Source organism: Ceratina calcarata, unplaced genomic scaffold (assembly GCF_001652005.2).
Source record: "Ceratina calcarata isolate Rehan_Ccalc_2016 unplaced genomic scaffold, ASM165200v1 scaffold5555, whole genome shotgun sequence".
Lineage (NCBI taxonomy): Eukaryota > Metazoa > Arthropoda > Insecta > Hymenoptera > Apidae > Ceratina > Ceratina calcarata.
Window position 1 is genome coordinate 1 of NW_017176745.1, and position 923 is coordinate 923.

At 32.7% G+C, this 923-nt stretch overlaps 1 protein-coding gene across 1 annotated transcript; it reads left to right on the forward strand.

The window, feature by feature from the left end:
• Window positions 1-61: 61 nt before the first annotated feature.
• LOC113464833 (uncharacterized) lies at window positions 62-788 on the forward strand (the record flags this gene model as incomplete). Its single annotated transcript, XM_026817112.1, has 3 exons — window positions 62-246; window positions 348-569; window positions 660-788. Coding segments are annotated over 3 exons (536 nt in total), but the record flags the coding sequence as incomplete, so codon positions are not given.
• Window positions 789-923: the final 135 nt, after the last annotated feature.

Genomic DNA, 923 nt, shown 5'->3' on the forward strand with positions numbered 1-923 from the left:
TTATCAATGAAATCATGAAATATCAAAAAATGTCATATATCTATGTTTGATTTAATCCTAGCCAAGGTAGACTTGCTCCTTATTAACAGTCGAGACTTCGACGATATCTTGAGACGTCATTTAAAGAGGGAATGGAACGTGTTACAAGACGCATTAGTAAACTTCAATTACTTCAAATCGTGGAGCGTGGAATTAATACGTGAATGTTGTATCCTGAGTAGAATAAAAGAATATCAACCTGACGAGGTACGAAAAACAATTAACAATCCATTATATTAATTTCTGATAGACTTCGTAGATCTTAAACTTAAGCAGAATATGTGTAAATGGCAAAATAATTATTCAAGGTTCTATTAGGTGACGGGAAAGGAATGGTGAATTATGTTCATTTTTTATTGGAGGGTGAATGTCGTTTAATCGAGCATATGGTCGTTCGTGAGGAACGTACAGTTTATGGAGTTCATTACGAATTATATGACCCTGGAAAGCCCAGCGCACATAAAGAAAGCTTGGCGTTGTCCAAGGCTTCAGAAATCGAAGAAATGGAATATGAATTACAAACATCCAAAGTAAGCTTTGATTCATTGAAATTTATGGTACCTCTGATTCTGTTCAATTATTATTTCATGTTATTTGACAATATGATATTTATTTTAAAGAGTGGTTTAAATGCTACTCATAGTGAACATTTAATCGATTATGCCCAACTCGTACTTTCGTCGAAGCCAGCTGATAAGAAAATGGATTTCGAACGTCAGAGCATTATCACAGCAACTTTATTAGACGTCGTAAGTATAATTCAGTTTAAGTTCAGTTTAAGTTCAGTTTAAGTTCAGTTTAAGTTCAGTTTAAGTTCAATTTGTATCAACCCTTGCATAAAAACAATGACAAAGTATTGAAATTTTAATAGTTACTAAATTTTA